Source organism: Oculina patagonica, chromosome 9 (genome assembly GCF_052425735.1).
Source record: "Oculina patagonica isolate OP01 chromosome 9, crgOcupat, whole genome shotgun sequence".
NCBI classification, from domain to species: domain Eukaryota; kingdom Metazoa; phylum Cnidaria; class Anthozoa; order Scleractinia; family Oculinidae; genus Oculina; species Oculina patagonica.
In genome coordinates, this window is record NC_135766.1 from 9862027 (window position 1) to 9885670 (window position 23644).

Here is a 23644-nt window from a genome sequence, read left to right on the forward strand (position 1 = left end):
GTATCCGGCTATCATCTACAAGTGTTTAGTGTCTTGATCTGAACCGTAGTGTGTTTCATTGTGCACGTGTTCCATCGCTTTTCGTTGCAGCCAGCAAGGTCAAGATGTGGTCGTTTTGGCTTAAAAAAGAAGCATTCCTAACAGAGATGTAGTGACGGAAATGGAAATAACTGTTTTTGTTTCAACTAAAAACATATTAAATTGTATTGTATTTACAAATTTTCAACTTAAAATTATATTTTTTTCAAAATCTCAGCCTGGGGATAATTCTTAAAATATTCCTAAAAAAGCGCAAATTTCGGCTTCGATATTCTTATAACCTATTTTCTTATAAAATATTGTAAATAACGTAAGATATTGAACTGCCATTATCGCTGAATTTACATGTTAGGTTGATATTGCCCACTGCGTGTTCAACAGTACAAACAAAGGCATATTGGCTACTTTTGTGCTTCATATCACGCGATGTTTTTCCGTTGCTTCGCTTTCTCGCGATTAGAAAAAAAAAAACAATAAGAAACGCGACAGACGTAGTATGATAGTGCATTTCGATGACAAAAATATATTTAAGGAATCAGCCATGATTAACTTCATTTGCGCTAAATAAATATGTTTAGAAATAATAACGAAAACCTTCATTTCATACGAATATTGTTCTTTAACTCCCACGTATTTTTCATAAATTGCATCGGATAGATTGACCTTTTTTAATGAACGCATCGGCTCAGATTTTTTTTTTAAGATGCATCTCTTTGTGTCTTACTTATAGTATCTTCAGTCTCGACCCATTGCCAAGAAAACGTAAGCAACCTGCTAAACGTCGAATTGACCGAGTGAAATTTATTCATATGCAAACAGAGACATTTTCAATTCCCCAGAAATTAAAGTAAAATACCAGCTGTGACGCATTGAATTTTCTACGTGTGCGTGTGGAATAATTTATTTTTTTGGGCTGTTTGCTACGACTCAACCCTTTTAAAAGACGGAGCTAGGATAAGGTGGATCATCTTCAACAGGTAATTTGTATCTAGTTTTATTCGAAATTTCAAAGTAGGACTTAATACAAAGACAATGTTCATACCACGATAGACAGTAGTCGTTTAGCTGAAAAAAAATATATATTATTCACAGCGTTAAGCAAAGTAATTAATTTAATTCAAAATAATTTTCTCAAAGCAGTCAATTGCAATGATGTGAAAATTGGTACTTTTGGTAATAGAAAAAAACTTAAGGATCTCATCGTTTTCTACTTGAAATGCACCTAGTAGGACAAGAAGCAAGACAAGTAAATTTTAAGCTCCCGGGAAGTTTACGTATATACATGAGGTAATCTTGACAATCATCAACGCCTTTAACAATCTCTAAATTTCGCGAAATATCCTCGGGGTTTTTTTGCACATACTTCAGTTCGAGAAGATTTTAAGCATTTATTTTTCTTCTACACAAAAAAAAATCAATATAGAGGAAATCCTATCAAATTCAGCAATGAACATATTTTACTTTTCATAAAACAGTTGTCAGTCAATTGCATCTATGTGTCCATCAGCAAAGTGTACATTTAGCGACACATTTTAGCGGTCTTTATTAGAAGTTTTTGTTTTAGCTCCTCTGATAAAAAGAAATACAATGCATAGTTTTCATTTAACTCCGTTTGCTGTTAAAACTTGCTTTCATCATCTGAATCCTTAATTCTCCTCAGGGAGAATAGGGCCTTAAAAAACTTGCTTTACCTCCGCTAAATTTTTCCGTCATGTCTTGCAGTCAAATATAGATACCAATCGCCTAATAAAATGTAAAATAGTGGATGTGTGCCCTCAGTCTTCTAATTTCGTCGAATTGGTTCGTTAGTAACGAGCACGATCTTTATTTTTATCAAAACTTTCAACTTAATAGTCAGCTATCGCGTAAAGGATATCAGAGCCACTGCAACTGCTTGGCGGTTTTACTAACAACACTTATTATTTATTAACACTGAGCGACTTTTCACTGCTCGATTATTGAGATACCATGAAAGAAAAATGTTATAGTTAACGAATGACGGAAGTATAAAATAGGATAAAGATATCCCCTTATGTTTAAACCCAAGTTTATTATCAACTTTTGGGATATTTCCCCTAACAGTAGTGCAAATATTATGCTCTCGAGCATGCTAGGCGACGCGACGAATGCTTTGTGTGGTTGCCAAAAACAAAAAGTTTTGGTTGGATTAATTTTTGTTTATAAGTCTTACCAGTTTTTTTGCTTTGCTCAGCTGTAAATGTTGCTGTGCATGATCTAAGATCATAGAAAAACTAATCGTCTCGTTAGCGGAACAACAAAACTCATAGCGTAGAAAAGTAAGAAAATGGATATGCCAGTAATGATTCCAGAGTTTCATTTATTTTATGGACGAGTTGTATAAAATTGAAATATTAATCTTATTTTATTTACGCACGTGACAAGGGAGAGATCGTAGGCCAAGGCGTTGGCAGCCATTTAGGTCCGTTCAATCGATCGTGTAATTCACTCATCAACTTTCTCTAGCGTAACGAACTAAATTGTGGTCAATTCTTCCTTGTGCTCCTGATACCATGCAAAGATATATAATGTGTGGGTGTTGGTCGCTCCACATAAAACAGGAAACAGCTCAGTAACAACGAAATTTTATGTCCTTTTGTAATTGTGATGCATCAGCAAGATCTAAATAGATCTCAGACCTCAAGAGCAATAAAAAGAGAAAAAAATAGGAAATGCCTTTATTTTCTCTAAGTCATAACTTTCTTTCAATGCACTTTATACAGGTCAGGCTCCCGCGGCGATCAGCATTTACTCGATCCAGACAAACTTGGTCAATTAACACGAAGAACGCCTAGCTTGGGAAAAACACAAGAATGAGCTCGAGTAAAGCGCAAAGGAGAAGGATTGTGGGCGTGGATCTTATGGATAGTTCATCTCGTTACGTAGCTGTTTCATGGTTTTGGTTTTCGTTCTTTGTTGTTGTACAAGCAGCATATCAGGATGGAGATGTCATTATAGGTGGACTTTTCAACGTACACCAGTTGCAAGAAAACTCAAAGGGACAATGCGGCGAGCTTGATATGAAAGGATTAGGCCGCGCACAAGCCATGATCTTCACCATTGATACGATAAACAAGAATTCAAAACTGCTTCCAAACATAACTTTGGGCTACGATATACGAGATTACTGCGAAAATGTCACAAAAGCAACGCAAGTTACCTACGAACTAGTACAGGATAAGTGTTGCTCAAATGAAACACGAAAGAAATTGAAAATCCGAAATTCTATCATGGCGTTAATCGGCCCATACGAGTCACGCACAGCACTAGTTATTGGTGGGTTTCTTCAAATGCTTAATGTCCCAGCAGTTAGCGGAACAACAACGAGTCCTGAACTGAGTTCACATTACTACAAACATTTGTATCGAACAGCGCCTTCAGATAGCTTTCTAGCAAAAGCCATGACAGATATCATAGAACACTTCAACTGGACCTATGTAGCTGCTGTTGGACTCGACGACTCCTATGGACGAAATGGAGTGTGGTCAGTCGTCAAAGAAGCCGCAACCAGGAAAAGCTCTTTTTGTATTGCTATGACAGAGTTTATACCTATTGAATCCCAGTTTCCAAGCATTCGGGAAATTGTTACAAGCTTACGGCACCAGGAAAATATTAAAGTTGTTATCCTGTGGGCGTACGGAAGCTATCAAAGGAATTTTTTTAATGAAGTAAACAGACAAAAGCTAACTGGTCGGGTTTGGATTATAAGCACTGTATCAAGTTTCACTTTAAAAACTTTTGCGCGGTCAGGAGTTTTTACCATGAATGGGTCAATAGCATTTCAGCCTAACATGTTCTATGACGCGGGATTTAAAGAACATATGACGGAGTTATTGACCAACGAGTCAAATAAGCAGATTGTTCCAGAGTGGTGGAGCGAGGTAAGGGCTCTTACAAGGAACTGCTCAGCTAACAGTTCTCAGCATAACAAACTTTGTATCCAATCTCTGGTTGATGACATGTACAGCTCCTTTATTCCATACGTCATCGATGCTGTCTATTCTGTAGCACATGCTTTTGACATCGGCTTGGCCGAATATAAGAACATAACTGATAATTTTTGTGACGTGCAAAAGCTCATGTCCAAAGTTAGATTTGTTGGCCTAACAGGGAATGTGGCATTTGACGATCTTGGTGATACGAATTCAGCGGTGTACGAAATTATAAAGTTTCAACAAGTCCACGGGACAGACGGTAAACGTCAACTCAAACAGGCTATAGTGGGAAAATGGGAAACGAATGGACAGAACATCAACGGGTTACGTTTTTATGGAAAGATACATTGGAACACCGCCAGTGGTAGCCCTCCCAAATCTGAATGTCTGGACCAATGTCAAGAAGGAACTAGAAAATCTACTACTTCGCCTTGCTGTTGGCAGTGTGTGCCATGTCCTCGTGGCACCATCAATACGATTCCTGGTTCTCAAAACTGTATTGAATGTCCCAGTGGGAAACGTTCCAATCAGGCTAGAACAAAGTGTGTAGACTTGCCTTTGGTCAATATGAAGTATTCCACTGCAGGAGGAATTGTCATTCTTGCATTTGTTGCTCTTGGTATCGTTGTCACAATATTTTCATTTGCTGTTTTCTACCGATTTTGGAACACTCCGATCGTCAACGCATCCAACAAGACACTCAGCCTTGGTATCCTTGCAATCGTTTTATCGCTGTTGTCTCTGGCGTTAATGAATCTGTTTGAGCCTACAGATACAATTTGCAAGATTATCTATCCATGGCGTTACATAACTTACAACCTTTGCCTTTCTCTGTTGCTTGTAAAAGTTTTTCGGATTTCCAGCGCCTTCCGAATTCCAATGACGCCCTTTGGCACGATATACTCCCTTACCTATCGAATGCAAGTGGTGATAGTAACATCTCTGCAGGTCATTCTGTTAATCGTTTTGCTACCTTGGCTGCTCCTGGATCATCCTATCAGCAAGAAGCACATCGTAACAGAACATTACATTTTTATCGAGTGCAATGCTTACAATTTATCAGCTGGAAAAAGTTTGTTCTTGATAACATTCTGTTATATTTTCCTTCAAATGTTACTGTGTGCATTTTGCTCCTTCAAGATTAGGAACATTCCCGAAAACCTTGGTGAGGCCAAGCGAATAGCGTTTTCGATGTACATATTTTTGTTTTCAATCGTAGCTTATCATCCAGTAGAGTTCTCAATGGATGGATGGTATGTGACTGTTGTGGACTGTGTTACAACACTGTTGAGTGCATATGGCTTCCTTGGCTGTATATTCTTGCCAAAAATATATGTCATTATCTTTAGACCAGACCTGAACAATTTAGGTAAATTACGTCAGGAGGTCACCCAATATTCACTCGCATCAAGGCCTGCCCGCGTGAATCCAAAAAATAGTTCTGCGGGGACTTAGATTTTCATATCTAATCTTTATAATACAACAAGAACATTTTTTTCTCTTGGACACAGCAGTTTTTATTTATCTTATAGCATAAAAGAGCAAGTACTATACTTAATTGCTTATATTGAACAATGCAGTTACTTACAGTCCAATTATGTACAGTTCTTTGGATGGAATAACTTACACTTACTAAACAATTAACTTGTAATATATATATAAAAAAATTAAACAAGGAAAAGAAGAAATAAATATATTTAAAGTGGAAAATGAAATAATATGGGGGCTATACATTATGCACACATTACAACTACATGTAGTTATTACTTTTTAAGTGCGTGAAAAGTTTTCTTCTTTCTGTAATTTGTGTAATAAATTACCTGAATAAAATTATTATAGTCATAGATTGTTTAAATGCAAGAACAGCTTTATAATTTCCGTTAAACAGTTACTTTATTTGCGAATTCATTGACAACTTGTTTTTCCCAAGACATTTAGAAGCATAAATATAGTGTTTGCAAAAATGATGAGCAAGTCTAATCTGTGATTTATGGGGACTGGAAAGCACATCTTGGACAAAAGGTTGCATCCCAGTTGTAAATGTTAATTGTTATCTTGACAAGGAGGACATTGGTCAATAACCCATATATATTCTCACCAACTCACCAATTCTTTGAGGGATGGGTCGGTGGGGGAGTACATCGAGGGACGGCTACTTTGGAAGAAAATTGTCACATAATTATTGTCACACTTCAGCCCCTTTTTAAGGTCTTCGTATCTTAATTTCATAACAGTATTAGAAATTTAATAAATCGACATTCTAGAACCAACGTGACGAAAAAAAAAACAATAAATGGGGGGGGTACCATTTAAATAAAGACTCGCGAATTATAAGGCGACAATTGCACTGATGTAGACCCAAAATTTTCTTCAAAACTTAATTAATTTCGAATAGCAAACAGCGGACATATATTTTACACTAACGGCAAAACAGTCCGTGTGGCTGGATCATGTTGCTGTAGGTAGATATTAAGCCACCAGAACTGGAGTAATACCTAGCGTCACTCTACGTTGTTGTGCTATATGTGCTTCCAGTAGCTGTTATTAAAGTTGAGCCTGCGATAATCTCTTGTTGAGAAGGAAACAGGTTTTATTCACGGAAGCCGCCAAATTGTTTTCGCTTTCTAATGCAAATTAATATTAGGCACGTGGTTTTTGAGGGGGGCAAACAAACTTACTAGTAGACAAATTCCAGCTGGTTTCTTATTATGTCTGATAATCCTTTTTTATACCATACTTTAGTTTCGTTTTGTTGTTGTAAAAAAATGTTGTAATGACATATTATGTTGTTTTACGCATTTTCGGCGCTTTTATAAAAATAAAAAAGACTTGCGTAGCCAACGAGTCAAGTTATTGTCAATTTTTTCAAACTAACCTCAGTAATGAAATCATTACTCCATAAGCTAGATCTCAAATGTCATTTTGGCGCACATAGTTCACTGTAGTCGACAAGCCGATTTTCGAACGGCCATTTTTTTGCCCCCTGGCAGAAAACGTGGCTGATTTGCATCGTGAATATTGTCTACTGCAATAAGAGCTCTTTAATCGTGCGTGTGATAAATTATAATAAATTACAATATTGGGTATTTTGTCTGAGTCGCGCGGGTGTGGTCAAAAAACGTCTTGACACGTCAAGTGCTTTTCTGCAACTGGCATGTGCTTTGCATTAGAGCTGAGAAAATGGAAATTAACTGTCAACGTTTACAGGTAAGAGCAGAGAAAACCTCAATAGGCCATATCAGGGTTTTCGACGCCATCTTGACGAGTAGGCAAACCGGGTAGAAATTACCGTGTTTGCAAATCTCTTTTACAAAAATCGAGTTCTGGACGACTTATAAATTGTTAATAGTACAAAAGTTTCTATTCACCTAGTTTGATGGATGTAGCTGGGCTAGAAAGTGTTCAGTTACGTTTTTAATTTCCCATACATTTGTCTATACTTTTCCCCGCGAACCACGTCAATTTGCGGGAAAAAATCTAGACAAATGTATGGGTAATTGAAAGCGTAACTGAACGCTTTCTAGCCCACATACATCTGAGAAAATGGAAATTAACTGTCAACGTTTACAGGTAAGAGCAGAGAAAACCTCAATAGGCCATATCAGGGTTTTCGACGCCATCTTGACGAGTAGGCAAACCGGGTAGAAATTACCGTGTTTGCAAATCTCTTTTACAAAAATCGAGTTCTGGACGACTTATAAATTGTTAATAGTACAAAAGTTTCTATTCACCTAGTTTGATGGATGTAGCTGGGCTAGAAAGTGTTCAGTTACGTTTTTAATTTCCCATACATTTGTCTATACTTTTCCCCGCAAACCACGTCAATTTGCGGGAAAAAATATAGACAAATGTATGGGTAATTGAAAGCGTAACTGAACGCTTTCTAGCCCAGATACATCCTTCAAACTCGGCGAATAAAAACTTTTGCCTAGAATGTTAACTTTACAATTCATAAGTTGTCTATAATTTTGATTCCCATACAGACGCTGTAATTTCTAACCGCGTTGCCTACCCGTCAAAATGGCGTCGAAAACTGCGATAAGGCCTTTTTGAAAACGAAGTTTACGTATAACTAAATATCACCGGCCATTTGTCGATCTCATTTAATCAAATCCATTATAACCGATCACATTTTATTGTAAGACACCTTGCTTGAATTCAACCTCCTTGATGTTTAAATATAAGAAATTTTGTTCCGTGAGTTCGCAACCATAAAGTGTGCACGTCTTTTAATAGTAGCCCATCAAAAAAAAATTCTCATTAACATAAAAACTTATTAAAACAAGTCATCTACACATGCGCCGGAAGCTTGCGCCGGATAAATGTTTATACAGGATCAGTTTTAATGTAACGGGTTACAGGCTAAGCGGTGATTTAAGTGACATTCATATAAAATACATTTTCATGTCGTTTTCAATTTCACACCATTACATTAATATACGTTTTAAAAACCTAACCAAGGCTAAAAGAAATGTTAGTCGATCCGACAATAACAAAAGCATGCCACGTAAATATAACATAAATACATGTATATTCTTCGTTCTAAAAACACCGAAGGCAGTATGCATATAAAATAGATAGTTAAAACCAAACACGAACATATCCGAAGTATACACCACTCGATCACAACAAGTACTCTCACCAATGACTGACAATCGACAAAACTTGATTGTCAAAATGGCGAGGCATGCCACTAAACGTATGAACGTAAAGTTCCTCGTTCTAATAATATTAAAGGTGATATGAGTACAAACCGCCATTAACAAAAGCATGCCACGTGAAAGATGACATAAATGCATGCATATTCGTCGCTCTAAAATAGTATTAACCAAGAAGTTAAATTCAAACCCAGTATGGATATATCCGTACTATACACTACCTGATTGCAACATCTAAGTACTCGGTTATAACAGAAAGCTTCCATTCTAGCCAATTTTTAGTAACGGAATTCTTTCATTCTAAAAAAATACTCAGTAACAAAGCGCTTCCATTCTAACAAATTCAGTAACAGACCGCTTTTATGATCATTCTAACAAATTGGAGTAGCAGACCGATTTCGTTCTACTGAATTCAATGGCGTATTTATTTGCATAAATAGCCGTAGAAATAGTTTGACATGTACGAGTGTGCTCGGAATAACTAAGGAGCCACCTTAAACATGCAGAGGTGGCATACAGAGGCGGTGTTCTTAAACAGTCTAATAACTAGCATTGCCATCATTCTGTTTCGTTTTAAGGACTTACGTGCATTTCAGGAGGAAAACCAGTTTGGAAAGCAATAGGGTTTTCCGATTTAGCGGAATTTCGTACCTATTTTCCGTGCTAAATGAATCTGTGAATTAAACTCAATTTTGATAACTTTGTTTTTAACTCAAAGTCACTCAGTACTTTTGTTCTGTAACGATGCGTAGTAGTAATAAGTTGGTCAGACTGCATTTATATTAAATTATATAAAATTGTTTGATATAACGGCCTTTAGTCGAATGTCCTTTATTCGGAACAAACCTGAGTATCGACATCGTAAGCAAAGACTATCCGGGACCTCAGCTGGATTTCTATGAGGGTGAATAGTTTGAACCGCGCACGCATCCCGATACGAGTACATCGTTTCGCCCGATGCTGGGATATGATTTTAAAAAGAAGAACAGGAGCCATCTTCTCTTTAAACTTAATGTAGTGTGCACGTCTCGGCTTCGATCGTACGAGTAAAGAAACCTCAGTTTACGCGGCCAAAGCCGGATAGTTATTATTGTTATTTCCGTGATAAGGCATCCGTTCAACGACGATAATTGCTTGAATGTGCACCAAACAGACGTGAACTTTAAAAAGGACGCCAATGCAAATCGAGTCTAACTTGATCAACAACGTGTGAAAAATACGAAAACTTTTTATCTCGCAAAAACCGTTCTAGCGGTAATCGTGAAAATTTCATTTATTTTTCCCGGTTGAGTAGTCAAATGCATGTTAAAAGCTCGTGCTTCCTCGTGCTGATCGTCAGAGTTTCCCGAACTACAAAACGCCCAGGCTCGTGCATTCTCACTTTCCTTGTGTTTGGCAACCCTCAAGATGACAAGAGTCGCTGGTTTTTAAAATGTTACAAACAAACCCGAGAGAAGCCAGAGGTCCGAGAGGAGTTGCTAAAATGGTACCTCAGTTTTGACAACAAAAAACTGATTTTTTTCGACAGTTGACGATAAAAAGACGTTTGACGTTAAACCACGTTGAGACGCTCCAGTCAGGGAACTGGCCATGAAAATCTTGTTTGTCTTGTTTCAGTTGAAAGAAATATTCCTTGCTCGAATTCTTTGTTGAGCAGAAACGTTTATAATTTACAAGTTAGAATGAAATAAACTGATTTGAGCGCTGTACTGATGTATTTGTAAAGAGCACGTTATCATGGCTCAAAAGTTTGTACTGAAGAAATCGTCATATAAAGGGTATAAACAACTCATTTTACTTATCATTTAAAGTCGGTTAAATGATTTTCACGTCCAGAAATTGATTTCTGTTGAAATGGGCATATTCCACTTCCGTGGATCTTCCGCTAAATCGGAAAACCCTAATGGAATTCAGATGGAGCCGCAGACAAATTAGACGAGGTTATAATACGCTCATATCAGAACTTTGACAATCAAGATTGCCTAGACATTTGCAATTTAAGGAGGGAATCGATCTTTGGATAAATTTCACACTGCGTCTTGATTTCCCGAGATATTGTTGGTACATTGCAGTCGTGGGTGTCTTGGCTCTTTTTACTGCGGCTTTTACGTGGTCTACGTACATTGTTTGTCTTTACATTGGCATCTCTATTATTATTTTAGTGCTATTTTATGGCAACGCTTACAACAATGGAAGAACATACGTGGTTCGCGCCTTGAATACTGATTTAAAGGACATTGGAAAATCTTACATGTCCAGCGAAGGTTGTCATATGTGGGTGGCTGAGTGGAATGGCGAAGTTGTGGGCCTGGTGGGACTTCTTCATAATGAAAACCACGAGCTAAGGGTCGCGGAATTAACAAGGATGTATGTGCTATCTTCTTCGAGGAGAAAGGGCGTTGCTAGAAAGCTATTTGAGAGACTTCTCAGCTACGCAAAAGGGCAACGATACGACAAAATTGAAATTTATACCACAAGTGCGCATAAAGCTGCTATTCTGTTCTACAAGAAACAAGGTTTTCAACTTTCAAAAGTACGCCCTTATCCTCAAAAACTCCCTACAGATCTTCAAGTGTACTGCTTTGAGCTCCACTTATGAAATAATACAATAATGGCAAAAGTGAATATAGCATCTCCGTCTCCGACAGTTTATCACATTTTCTTAGCCGTTAACACCCAATAAGGGAACGTTCATTTTTTTATGGAGTGGGGGGCTGGTGGGATTTGATAGATAGTCACTGTTATATATAATGATCCCCCTTCTTATCTTCATCGAAAATTTTTACCTGCCCCCCCCTCGAAATCCTTTTTTTCGATGACCCCCCCCCCAAAAAAAAAAAAAAAAAACACTAATACAGTAAAATTAAAATTTATTTAGCCTTGTGACTAAAGAATGTATCGGTGTACAAAAAAAGCTGACATTGCCTCAACCGTTTATTGTGGATGCCGTCTGTTAATAATTATGGTTTGACTGTCTTTGTAACCAATAAGCTGTTGGGTTGAGTTAATAGCGTTTGGTACATAACAAAGTAGGGGGTACGGGGGCATGCTCCCGCGGGAAAATTTGAATTTTCAGAACCTCAGGAATGTTATTTTGGGCATTCTGGCAAGATTTTTTACTATTGCAGAAGCCCTCATTACAACACTTAAAAGTATAATTATTGTCAGTGACCACCCCCCCCCCCCTGACAGACTGGAATTTTTTGTCTGGCCCCCCTTTGAAGCCATATTTTTTTCATGCCCCCCCCCCCCTCAAATCCCACCAGCCTCCCCTACCTCATACAAAATGAACGGTCCCTAAGGAGGTTTGTATGTATGTGAGAATCTTGCGACAGACGTCGACCAACTGAACTCGGTTAACCCTCAAACATGGAAACCAGTCCTAAACTCCTTCTTTGATCGTCAAAAAGACTATAGTAGACAGTGAATTATAATAATTGCAGAAGTAAAAAGTACTTGACAGGCCTCAGACTGCATTCCCCGCGCATGTTGACATCATTTATCCGTTGTATATTTGATCACGACAAATCATGTGCGGTTACCAAGCTGAACAACTAAACGATCCGCCATATAGCTCCATATTGATATCATTTTAAAACAACCTGAAGAAGACCAGTAACACTGGTCGAAACGTCGACTTTAAAATATTTTAACCTCTGAAAATCCCGGAAATAGTTAATTCAAAAAATTTAATTTTTACACTGAAGATGAGAGGTAAAAGTCGGGGGCACCCATCGAGAATATAGTTCAAAACCACTTAAAGATAGCACCGTTGAACGTATTTTAGTATAACGGTAGATATAGGCATATTTTTATCCCCTAATTTTTTTTTTTATCTGTTTGGATTTCCTAGCTGAAAGTCTAGTGATCCGAAAGTTATAGGGATCAAAACTTACCTTTTCGAAAAAAATTCCAGCCAGAGAAAGGCTCCCGAAAATTCTAGGTGACCTTTTTAGAGTAAAAATCCGTTAAAAATGAACAATTATAGCATTTTTTAGATATTCGATACCGGCCCCAACCACGGCTGGGCGCACGGGGGTCCCGAGAGGCAGGAGAAGCCCCGCGAAGAGGGGCGAGAAACAAATGGCGGACGCGTCGAGGGACGGAAAGAAGAGCCGTGCACGCCCGAAGGGAAAGAGAACAGACCAGAAGGAGGAGAGGGCGAGAGTCGAGCAACAGGCCGGAAATCGCGACAGCCCACGGCCGAACGAGAGGAAGAAGAGCCGGGTGGCCCACCGAGAAGAAGAACGAGAGGGAAGGCGCCAGGAGAAGGACAGGACGAGAAGGAAGAACGGAGAGAAAGGCCACAAAGTCAGGCCGCCAGAAACCGCACCAATCGCGGCGACCCAGGACGACAAAGGCAGGAAGCCGAGAAGGCGCACGAACCAGGGGACGCAGAAAGGAGAAACAGCGTCGAAGGAGAAGAACACGAACTCGATCCTCGTGGATCCGCCACCAGCCAGCAACAGCACGAAGACGACGCAGACAAGACAAAGGGAACAACGACGCCAGGACAAGTGACCGCGAGACCCACACAACACACCAAGAGAGAGAAAGGAAGGGAGAAGAAGCACAGAGCAGCAGGAGGACAGAGAGACAGAGGGACAACCGCGAGAACGGGAAAACACAAGAAAAAGAAAAACGAGAACGGAGCAAGCAACAACGCCACGAAGAAGACAAGAAAGAAACAAGCCCCAAAACCGAAGACAAAAAGGGAGCAGGAGAAAGAAGCAAAGCAGGAGGAAAAGAAGGACGAAAGCACAGCAAAAAACAACCAAGAACACGGAACACACAAAACGAACGACAGACAAAAGCAGAAAAACACCACACACCACAGCAACACAACCACCAGAGAGCAAAGGAACCACGAAGAGAGAAAAGACGAAAGACAGCACAACACACACAAGAACGACAGAGCAAGGACAGAAAAACACCGACAACAAAGAGACACGAAACACAAAAAAGACAACGAGGACGACAGACAAAAAGATGAGCAACACGACCCAAGACAGAAGAGGGAACACGACAAGTGACCACCAAAGACAGCACAACCCAAAGAGCAGAGTCCAAGGACACTAAAAAAAATCCAAAGGGACACACCTGCAAAGAAGAAAATCCCAACAAACAATAACCTAAACCAACCACCAAGCGCAAATCAACAGCACAAAACAAGCAAAAACAGACCCAGCAGAAAAAACCCACACCCACACAGTCAACAAAAAAAGAAGAACTAGGAGCACAGGGAAAAAGAGAGACGACAGGAAACACGGAGGAAAAGAAAAACAAAGGCGAACAAGAGCCACCCGAGCACCCCCAAACAGAAAAAACAGCAGACCGAACACACAAACAAAAAAAAGGAAAAAGCACACCAGAACAAGAGAAGTGCGAACAGTCACAACTGGCCACAGCAAGAAAGACACAACTACACCAGCGAACAGTGCACAACAAAGCCAAAAAAAAGAAAACAGACAAGAACGAGACACTAGCCCCAAAACGAAAAAAAGGAACAAAAAAAAGTCACGAGGACAGGGAAACAGAGAGGCCCAAGCCAAGACACCGACCAGTGACAACAAAGAAATCTCAGAAGGAGGGACACGAGCCAAAAAGAGAAAAAGCCAAACACTCACCGCCAAGGCCCAGAGAAAAGGAGCAAACAAAAACATCCCCCCCCAACAGTACGAAGACGCCGCCCGGGAAGAAAAACAAAAAAAAAGACCAAGAGCAACGCCCACCCAAACAAAAACACAACCGACCCCCCCCCAGCAAAGCAAACAACAACACCCAACAAGAAGCACACAGAGGAGAGCAGCCCCCGCGCAACTAAAAGAGCACCCGCAAATCAGACCGACACAGGCCAAAAAAAACACACAAAACCAGCAACGCCCACCACAAGACCGCAACCAGCAGAAAGAGAAAAAGACAGAGGAAGAAAAGAGCCAAAAACAAAAGAACCACCCCACAAAAAAAAGCAGCAGAAAGCCAAAAAAAAAAAAAAAAAAAAACCAGACAAGACAGCAAAAACCCCCAGCACACAGCCCCCAAAAAACAAAAAAAAACAAAAAGGACCCAAAAAAGCACAGCAACAAAGAACAAGCCTCCAACCGCCCCTGGAAAAGACCCCCCCCCCCCCCAGAGGAGAGGGGAAAAGCGGAGAGACAGCAGAGAGGGTTAGGAGAGAAGGAAAAAGAGGCAGAACACTAGCGACAGAGGCAGTAGTGGCAGAGAGAGGAGACGAGGAATAAGCACCAGGAAGCAGAAAAGCGCGCAGCAGGAAAGAGAGAGAGAAGCAAAGCAAAAGAGACAGGGAGAAGGGAGAAGAGGGGAGTAAGGGAACGAAATGAGAAAAAGGAAAAGATAATAGTGACAAAAAAAAAGAGTCATCACTGCAGAAGGAGAGGCGTGAGAGGGACCAGACAGGAGATGAAGAGCCATCGCAAGAAGGCGAGCCCGAGGCAGGAGAGGCGGAGAAGAAGGACCCAATCAGTGCCCATGAGCCAAAGTAATCTGACACCTCGAATATGATCAATGCTAGTGCAGTGAATGCGGAAGAGGCAAGAGAAGTAGAGAAAGACAAGGAAGCGCCCAACCTCGAAGCGCCCACGAAAGCGCCACTCCGGTCAAGAGCGCCAGGGGAGAAAGAGAGCAAAAGAGGAAAAGAAGGGCAAAAGAGAAAAAGACAGGCCCGACAGAAGAGAGCAGGCACGACCAGGCGAAGACAAAGAAAGCGACCAGAGAGCCCGACCACCCAGCGCACCAAAAACAGATGGTGCAGAAGAGGGAGGAACAAAGTGGCAGAGATAGCCCAAAGAGAGAGAGTCACTCAAGTGAAGAGGAGAGGGAGAGAAAAGGAAAAAAAAGAAAAAAAAAAAAAGTCGAAGGAGAAAACACAGAGCGAAGGAAAAGAGACGTTTATCACTGCAGTCGTCGTAAAAATTTGAATAGTGAATTGTAAGTGGTGGGGAGGTGGGGAAAGGCAAGGGAGTGATGTGTGGGAAAGAAGGGGGAGAGAGAGGGGGGGATGTTGGAGGAGATTCGTTGATGAGGGAAGGAGGCGAGAAAGGAAGGAGAGATGGGAGAAGAATAGGAGGAGAGGGAGAGGGAAAAGACGAGAGAGGAGGGGCGCCCGCCGGGGGGGAGAGGAGCGGGCGCACCGAAACCCCCACGGCTGGAAACTGAGCCTAAGGAAAGGCAGGCAAGCAAAAAAAATTACAACGAATGTTCCGAAAATTCTAGATCTCAAATCGTCTTCCGAACAGATATTTTAACGAAATATTCCGTTGGGTGCCCCTGAAAAGTTTCAGGGATACGAATAGTTAAATTTAATTCTCGTAAAAACACAACTACAACAGGATTTGAAGCTGTTGAAAAATGGTAACAATTATTATCCAGTTAAAAAGGACTATTCAACAGTACCATGATCTAGCAGGAGATTTGTGGAGTAAGGGACGGACCAGTAGAAAAGTGATAGGGTGGGGGGGGGGGGGAGGGTGGGGAATTTTCGGCTTGCACGAATTTTTTTTTCTGTCCATTTCTTGTGTAGGAATTTTTTTTTCGGGTGAAACCCTCTGCTCGAATTTTTTTTTTTTTTTTTTTTTTTTTTTAGGCAAATGCCATGTATTATAATTGTTACTTTATACCATGTTTTTGACAAATGCTTCTTTGTTGATTATTTGCTTTATAGTTTAAATATTTTCAAAATGCTGTTGTTCATTGATATCATCCTTTAGGGATTGACAATAGGTACCGAGGAGGGGGGGTCAAGGGGCGGTGCAATTGGAAAAGTGGAGGCTGAAAAATATGCGACCCACTCCTTCCTTCTAGCTCAAAACTGACTGACCCACCCCTGATCGAGGGTTGGAAATTACATGACCCACCCCTTTCTACAACAAATAGTCAATAAATAAAAAAGTCTTTTTGATTGTCTGTAATGGATTAGACGTTTTTGAATTGATATCAGCTTTTTTAAGTGCGATCGCAATCATACACCAACCTGTGTGCCTAACGGGACACTGTAATTCTATGCACATCTTCTTTCGCTTGTTAACACACCACAGCAGGATGAAGTTCTCACTTCGCATAATAGAGTTGTGTTTTTCACATATTTCTGTGTAAAGTACTAGTCCGTGGGAAAACTTAGACATAAGCATATGCAAAAACCGAAACAATACGTAATAGAAATTCATACGTAATTACTGCAGAAATCATATTTGACAGGAATTGACAACAGAAACTAAAACTACTGTATATCGTACCATTCATGTTTGCAATCTGTTTGAGAAATGTGTTAACTAGTAAGCAATCTGCTGGAAAGAGACGAGCGTAACGAATGTTATGATTACAATCCATCTAGGGGGGTCTGGGGGCATGCTCCCCCAGAAAATTTTGAAATTTCTAGGCTCGGAAATGCTATTTTCAGCGTTCTCCACCATATATTTCGTCGAATAATTGATCTCATCAAGTGTTAAATGATGACAGGTATTTTCAGTGCTTAATAGGACCTTTCCTTCTGCACGAATTTTTTTTATTTGCCTTCCCCTTTGCACGAATATTTTTTCTTGCCATTTTGGCTTGCATGAATTTTTTTTGGGTTTTTCCCCCACCCCCCCCCCCCCATCACTTTTCTAATGGTCCGTCCCTAATATCCGGATTACATAGCTATAGTGTTACGCTGCGTTGTTGTTGTGTATGTGTTTGCAATTCAATCGTGAATGAATTATACGTGTAATGAATTATAATAATTTACAATTTGAAGATTTTGTCTGCGTCGCGCTTGTCACGCTTGTGTGACCAACTGAAGCTGACAAAATGTCTTGACACGTCGAGTGTTTCTCTGCAACTGTGCTTTGCTTTTAAAAACGTTCTGGAAAGAGTTGCTAGATCATCAAGTGGCCCAAAAGCTACACGGCACGCGAGCGGTAGAAAATGGAAATTAACTATCAACGCTTACAGGTAAGAACAAAGAAAACCTTGGCAACTTGAAAACGAAGTTTACAATCTTAGTCTTAAATCCTAAACGTATAACTAAATATCATCGGCCATTTGTCGATCTCCTTTAATCAAATTATAATCTATCACTGGCGATATCGATCGAATTTTTGTTTGCATTTGGTTGTTCGAAACCTTGCCTGAATTCTGAAATTGTTTGATTGCCAAACGTCTACGTCAAGACGATCGAACATCGGAACGTAGAACAATTCTTTTAGCGGATCATAGATGCGCTTAATGGGGACATTTAATCGATCAATAACAAGTTCTAGATAAAATCAGTACTTAAAAACTGTAAACTGTGATTCTTTCTATCTTCCAACAAAATATCCAGTATACTAGATCTAGATGTGTAGATGTGGTAAATTGCGTGACCAGTGCATGACCGTAATTTGACATCTCTTATTTTGGTTTCCTGAAAACGTGTTCTAGACCCTTCTCTTCGCCACCACCCTAAGTGTCATCATCATCGATCCTTTTCGTGCCATTGGACGCATAAGGCCTCAAGTGTACCCTAAGTGTACAGAACCAAAATTTCGTTCCGTGATTTCACATCCATAAGTGTCTACTTCTTTACTCACCCCATTTTTCCCGATTAACATAAAAACTCATTAAAACAAGTCATCCGTAAAATAGGCTTGATAAGTGCTCACGCCGGATCAGTTTTAAAGTTATGGGTTGCAGGTTAACTGTTCATTTTACATTTACATAAAAGACATTTTAAGATTGATCATGTAATCTGACGTTACCTTAATAGTTAAGAGGCAGTCTTTCTGAAAAAAACACCCACTCAAATTCGTGTCGAAAACAAAATTTTGCCTGAAACTCTGGCAACTAAAAGACGTTACCGAGGCTAGAACTAAAACAGTTTTGGTTTGATTCAAAATTATTTTCTGGCCGCGTAAGGAGTCCGCCGCAACGTCTGGAAAATTAGAAAAATAGGCATTTTTCAAGCCGCTGTATTTCATTCGCATCGAACACTAGCTACACTAAACACTAAACTGCTAGGCCACTAAACTACTGGGTCATCAGTAAATTATGTTACCCTCGTTAAATAAAGTCTTATTGTTATTATTACTAGCCTGCGAATGCAGCCGCCCCTCATTCGCTCCCGCTACTACGTGGGAAGTAGCGGGAGCGAATGAGAGGCGGTGTATTCGCAGGCTAATCGAACAACAACAATTTTTATTTCAATTTGTTCATAAACGTTTCTAGTTTGTTTTTTTTAAGAAAGTAGTAAGTTTTCCCTCGATTTATCTAGAAATGCGAAATCAAGGATATAATGACCACTACTGATTGGCATCGAATGAAGGTTGAAAAAAAGGCCTTGATTTAGAAGCGAATATTTCAATTTCGGGACCTGGCTGATAACTCTATTCTACACTGCTGAAAAGTGCAATCCTTTATCGGCTTAAATATGCAAAATCACATGTACGTTTTCAGTATTTCAAAAGTTATGACCGTTTGTATCAGCAAGTAATAACGATGATATAAGCGGAAATTTCGTTATGACTCGCACATGTGCTGATACAAACGGTCATAACTTTTGAAATACTGAATTTGTCTTTGCATGTCACTCAGTATTACCAAGTTCAATGCTTTTTACAATTCTAGTTTATGAGAATATGAAATGACAACTATTCAACATGTAGGAAGGTTTTTATATCAGCTAATATATATTTCAGGCCCGTAGCCAGACTTTTCCGATACAGTAAAATTCCGGTTATAAACCCTGGGCTTATACAACTTCGTAAGGGGTTTTGGGTGGGCTTATAAGCGGAGGGGCTTATACCCGGAGGGCTTATAGGTGGAATAAAAAAAAAAACGTTTCGAAACGAGCCACTGGAGTGTTGATCGAAATACGTTTTAAGGTAGAAACGAATCATAAAGCAACATTTGCCCGTCACTACTGTCATCCGGTGAGAGGGGCTTAACTCCGGGGGAGGGTGGAGCTGTAATCGGATGTATCTTTTTGTTTCCAGGTAGATGGGTTTATATAGGGGGGGGGGGGGGGGGGCTTATGATCATAATTTTACCGAGGCAATTGCAAAAGCGCTAAAGTCGCGAGCTGGCTAGGGGGTTACATTTTGAAATCTAGAAGGCGGGACATGCCATTTTTAGGCAACATCAGAAAAAGAAACACTTCTTTCGTAGTTACCTACGAGTAATGCATACCCTTTTACAGGAGCATTAAAAACTAATAAATTCAAGACTTTTACCGAGGCAAGTGCCTTGGTTCGCCTGTTACTAGCTACGGCCCTGTATTTTGTATGTTTTTATTAATGTTTACCCTGGTGCCCGTATAAATGCACCAAATGAATTACTTATCACATTACAGTTACGGACAAACCTTCTGACGTTTTCAATAACAAAACAATAATAATCGAATAATAACAGTAGCAATAACAATATTCAGGGCTAAAAATAACGTCCGCTCAAGATGGCAATTTGCCGGACAAAGTTAAGGTTTGCCGGTCATTTTGACCGGTCACGTTCATGGCTTTTAAAACAATTAACGAACTTGACCAGAAAAAAAAACAAAAACAACATTGAAACTAATTTATATTTTAAGCATTTATCCGTAAAAACCCCGGGGAAGAGCATTGGAGGCTTGGACACCTTTCATTCCTCTGAGTTTCTTCTTTCGCAATTTTATTGGCTTTCAGTGCAATGGGAAGTCAGCGGAATAGAAACAACTAGCTCCTATTTTACCTAGAGTTCAGCAAGAATTTCTATAGTCCATTCTCTGTTAATTAGTCTAATAAAACAACATTGCAAACTGTTGAATTTTTTTAGGAATCAAGTGCACCTAGCCGGATGGAAAATCGGTTTGGAAAGCAATGCAATTCACACGGAGCCACAAACGAATTCCACGAGGTTATAATACGCTCGTATCAGAACTTTGACAATCAAGATTGCCTAGACCTTTTTAAGGAGGGAAACGATCACTGGATAAATCTCGCGCTGCGTCTTGATTTCCCGAGATATTGTTGGTACATTGCAGTCGTGGGTGTCTTGGCTCTTTCAACGGCGGCTTTTACGTGGTCTACGTACATTGCTTGTCTTTATATCGGTGTTTCTATTATTATTTCTGTGCTTTTTTATTGTAATACTTACAAAAATGGAAAAGAATATTTATATTGCTCCTTGAAAGAAGATTTAAAGGACATAGGAAAATCTTACATGTCCAGTGAAGGTTGCCACATGTGGGTGGCTGAGTGGAATGGCAAAGTTGTGGGCATGGTGGGACTTCTTCATAATGAAAACCACGAGCCAAGGGTCGCGGAAATAAAAAGGATGTATGTGCTATCTTCTTTGAGGAGAAAGGGCATTGCCAGAAAACTATTCGAGAGGCTTCTTAGCTACGCAAAAGGGCAACGATACGAAAAAATTGTACTTTCTACCACAAGTGCTAATACAGGTGCTATTCTGTTCTACAAGAAATACGGTTTTCAGCTTATACAAGTCTTGCCTTTTCCTCAAGGTCTTCCTACAGATCTTCGTTTGTATTACTTTAAGCTCCACTTATAAAATATTACAATACCGGTAAAGTGAACATTGCTTCTCCGTCTCCGTCAGTTTATCAGAATTAACGGAGATAGTGAATAAAAAATCGAACGCAGTGAGTCACGACAGAGGTTACGAGTGCCCATACAGACTGTTACGGCAGTTTATTTCATTAATTTTTCTTTGCTCGTGACGTTTCGTGTGAATTACATGAGGTAACTTGTAAAACTTTGTAACCGCCAGGAGTGACTCACGTGGCATTGATTGTAAAACTTGGCTGGATGTGTTTTTTACTATTAAAACGGTTAAAAACCTGAAATTTTGTTAATCACTTTAAAAGTCATGCATGGTCTTGCTCCAGCTTACATAACTGATCTTATTTCTGTTAGAGACACTACTGGAATACATCACCTTCATTTCAACAATAGTTTACGCCTTAGTTATAGCAGGAGTTAATCACTTGCTACGCTCGGGGATCGTTCTTTTCATATAGCCGCCCCAAAGTTATGGAACGATCTTCCAAGTTACATTAGAAACATAACGTCTGTAAATAGTTTTAAGAAACCTATGAAGACCTTTTTATTCGCTTTCTAATTCTACATCTGATGTTTTTTTATGTTATTTAGGTTTTTATATTTTTTTTAGCCAGTCAATTGTATTTGTAATTTTTAGCTTTAATATTTAGGTGTCGTTTAAATTTTTAACATTGTAACGGCGTATATTGTAAATTTTATATTGATAATTGCACAATATAAGTTTATAATTCATTACTAATTATTAAATGTTTCGTTATGCCAGTTCATTGGCATTTGATTTCGTCGAAAAGGAGTCTGCGCAAACTTTTATTACGTAGTATAACTTGTTTTGTATAGATCATTGAATGCCCAATCTGAATGACAAAAGGTATCGTTCGACACGTGTTTATATTATACAGTTTTGCATTTTTAGGCGGTGACGCAACGCCTATATGCTGTGGCCCGTGGACGGGCAATGTTACGATTACTCCAACCGAGTAGCACTGGGAACTAGGCACTTTGTTGTTTACTCAGTTTTGGTACGCCATCTTTGATTGTCATGAGTACTGAATCAACTTTAAGGGCCCACTGACGTATATATTTGGACCCGTTGCTAGGGACATTCACGGTTATATAGTTTTAGCAATTTTTCTTGTTTAGTTATGGTTGAATCTTTTACTAAGTCCATTACGTAAATATGAAGTCATCGGGCCATGCCCATGATCACGTGACCAATAAAGAAAAAGTCTAAACTTTTTGATGTTTTGCATGTTATCAGAAAATCATTCATAGTGTCATGATCTTTATTTGTTTTTGTATCTTGGTAAGTATGGGTTTCATTTCATTATGGAAAATAATTTTTTTAGAGAGATTTAAAATATTGATTTGTCCATAAAATTTTTATTAAAAATGATTTAAGCAAATGAATACTTAGTTATGTTCCCGACCCAGGTCGGAAAAATATAACGTCGAAAAAAAGTGAATCAAATAAAAGACCGCCAAGTATTTAGATTTTTTCTGCAAACCGGAAATCATTTTGTTAACGCATGCGTAATTCATCTGACAAGAGAACAGTGCGCGCGCTAGTTGTACGCGTACGCTTTTGTGATTATTTGCATGTGTAAAAAAACTGCTTTTCCTGGTTCAATTTAATCTGACTGATTCTCAGATGTGAAGTCAACTATTAGTCAGGAAGTTTTTCGGTAGTTCTTATTGTTTCATCTTATTTGGCGAGTTTGAAGAAGTGCTCGAAAGGAAATTTTTTTGCACATCTGGCGCGTACAGATAGCGTGAGTAACCCGTACACGCAATACAGCGCGCGCTCTTTTAGCACCTTAGCAACGCGCGAGAAATCCGTCAGTGGGCCCTTAAGAGCATCCATCGGCAAAACGCGTTTGATTTCTAACGTACAGTTAAACAGAGTTTTGGGTTCAAGGGAGAATGATGTACTGGATAATTGTGAGCTCGCTTAAAGAACTTTTCTACCGAAGTCGGCATACGTGATGGCAGACTAACTTGACTGATGTTGAATTTGACGAGTGAAGGCCGGTTAGTGTCATAACTTTTGAAGAGTCCTTCCACAGCCTGCTTCCACGATTCCTCTTGTGATATTTAGACTGGGATTACTTGTAAATGTACTTGATAAGATTCTGGCTACTAGTAGCAGCACGGGGTCCATTATGGTGAAAACTCAAGCTGAAAGTAATACGGGCGATAAATGCGAGAAAAAGAAGAAACAAACTGTACTCCAAGTTGATTTCCTGTACAGAGTAGCAGCTGATTATCCAAGAATATCTGAGTACATTTAGTCTTGAGTGGTGTGAGGTGGAGAGCGAGTTGTTGATCCAATTCATTACAACAGGAGTATATCATGGACTTCAGTCTGCCATGTAAACAACAACTCAACGTTGTTGTTTTTTATTTCATCTTTTCATTTGACAAACCCAGGTCGTGGCAAATACCTTGGAAGACATGCCCATTTAGCAGC

At 39.5% G+C, this 23644-nt stretch overlaps 2 protein-coding genes across 2 annotated transcripts; both read left to right on the forward strand.

Moving 5' to 3' along the window:
- Positions 1-895: 895 nt before the first annotated feature.
- LOC144665915 (extracellular calcium-sensing receptor-like) lies at positions 896-5712 on the forward strand. Its single transcript, XM_078527198.1, has 2 exons — positions 896-1016; positions 2781-5712. The coding sequence occupies exon 2, from the start codon at positions 2871-2873 to the stop codon at positions 5445-5447; it is 2577 nt and encodes an 858-aa protein (XP_078383324.1). The 5' UTR covers positions 896-1016; positions 2781-2870; the 3' UTR covers positions 5448-5712.
- An 11716-nt stretch (positions 5713-17428) lies between these two features.
- On the forward strand, positions 17429-21461 carry LOC144665783 (N-acetyltransferase 8F1-like). The gene is made up of 2 exons (XM_078527075.1): positions 17429-17599; positions 20432-21461. Exons 1-2 carry the CDS (start codon positions 17573-17575, stop codon positions 21164-21166), a joined length of 762 nt encoding a protein of 253 aa, XP_078383201.1. The 5' UTR covers positions 17429-17572; the 3' UTR covers positions 21167-21461.
- Positions 21462-23644: the final 2183 nt, after the last annotated feature.